Genomic DNA, 848 nt, shown 5'->3' with positions numbered 1-848 from the left:
AAAGCAGATTGTCGTGACAATTCACTGGCTCAGCCCGCTCCCAGGGCACTGCCAGAGCCCTCAGAACTCACCGTGCAGGTGAGGAACGGGGGGGGGCCTGGGTCAAGAGACTGTGTCTTTAGCTCCCATTGCCCCAAAACATCGCGGCGATGCTCTGCGGGAGGTGCCAGCCACGGGCAGTCCTATGCACTAGCCCTTGGACAGTAAAGGTGGGAATTCAGTGGTGACGCACACCGGCTGTTTCAGATTCCTCCAATTTGTGTGCGTGCACACTTTCTTGGTTTCTTTTTTCCTCCTTATGAACAGCAAAAAAAATATTCTTTACAAAACCATTATTTGCCCCAAGAAGACGCGCTAGCGCTCGTGGCTTTGCCGGCTGGCCGAGTCAGTAAGCGAAGCCCTCCGCATAGGGAAGGTTGCCGCAGGGATCCATCTCCAGCAGGAACGCCGGGCTGTCCTCGAAGTGTGTCAGCGGCACCGTCTCCTCCTCGGGCACCGGGCAGTCGGGTTCCGTCTTTAGGAAGGGTCGTTGGTTGTCGGGGTAAGCCATGGAAAAGAGGGCGTCGGGATCGCAGACAAACTTATAGACGTACCGCTCGCCGGCAACCTGCAGGCGGGAGGAGACGTGAGATGTGTCCCACACCTTCCCCCCGGGGAATAACCGGAGCCACCATGGTGACAGCGGGGACCGTCCCACCCTCCCCATGGCAGCGGGGAGGTCACTCGCCTTCTGCATGATGCCCTTCTCGTAGTAGTAGCGCAGGGAGCGGCTGAGCTTGTCGTAGTTCATGGCCGGCCGGTTCTTCTGGATACCCCAGCGCCGTGCGACCTGCAGGGAGAGAACGGCG

At 59.2% G+C, this 848-nt stretch overlaps 1 protein-coding gene across 1 annotated transcript; it reads right to left on the bottom strand.

The window, feature by feature from the left end:
- Nucleotides 1-385: 385 nt before the first annotated feature.
- Nucleotides 386-829, bottom strand: LOC104465521 (ETS translocation variant 5-like; the record flags this gene model as incomplete). Its single annotated transcript, XM_010078601.1, has 2 exons — nt 386-607; nt 728-829. Coding segments are annotated over 2 exons (324 nt in total), but the record flags the coding sequence as incomplete, so codon positions are not given.
- Between the last annotated feature and the right edge of the window lie 19 nt (nt 830-848).

Source organism: Pterocles gutturalis, unplaced genomic scaffold, assembly GCF_000699245.1.
Source record: "Pterocles gutturalis isolate BGI_N339 unplaced genomic scaffold, ASM69924v1 scaffold9108, whole genome shotgun sequence".
In the NCBI taxonomy this organism is placed as follows: Eukaryota; Metazoa; Chordata; class Aves; order Pterocliformes; family Pteroclidae; genus Pterocles; species Pterocles gutturalis.
The sequence above is the reverse complement of the archived record's forward strand: the minus strand, read 5'-3'. Positions and strand labels throughout refer to the sequence as shown.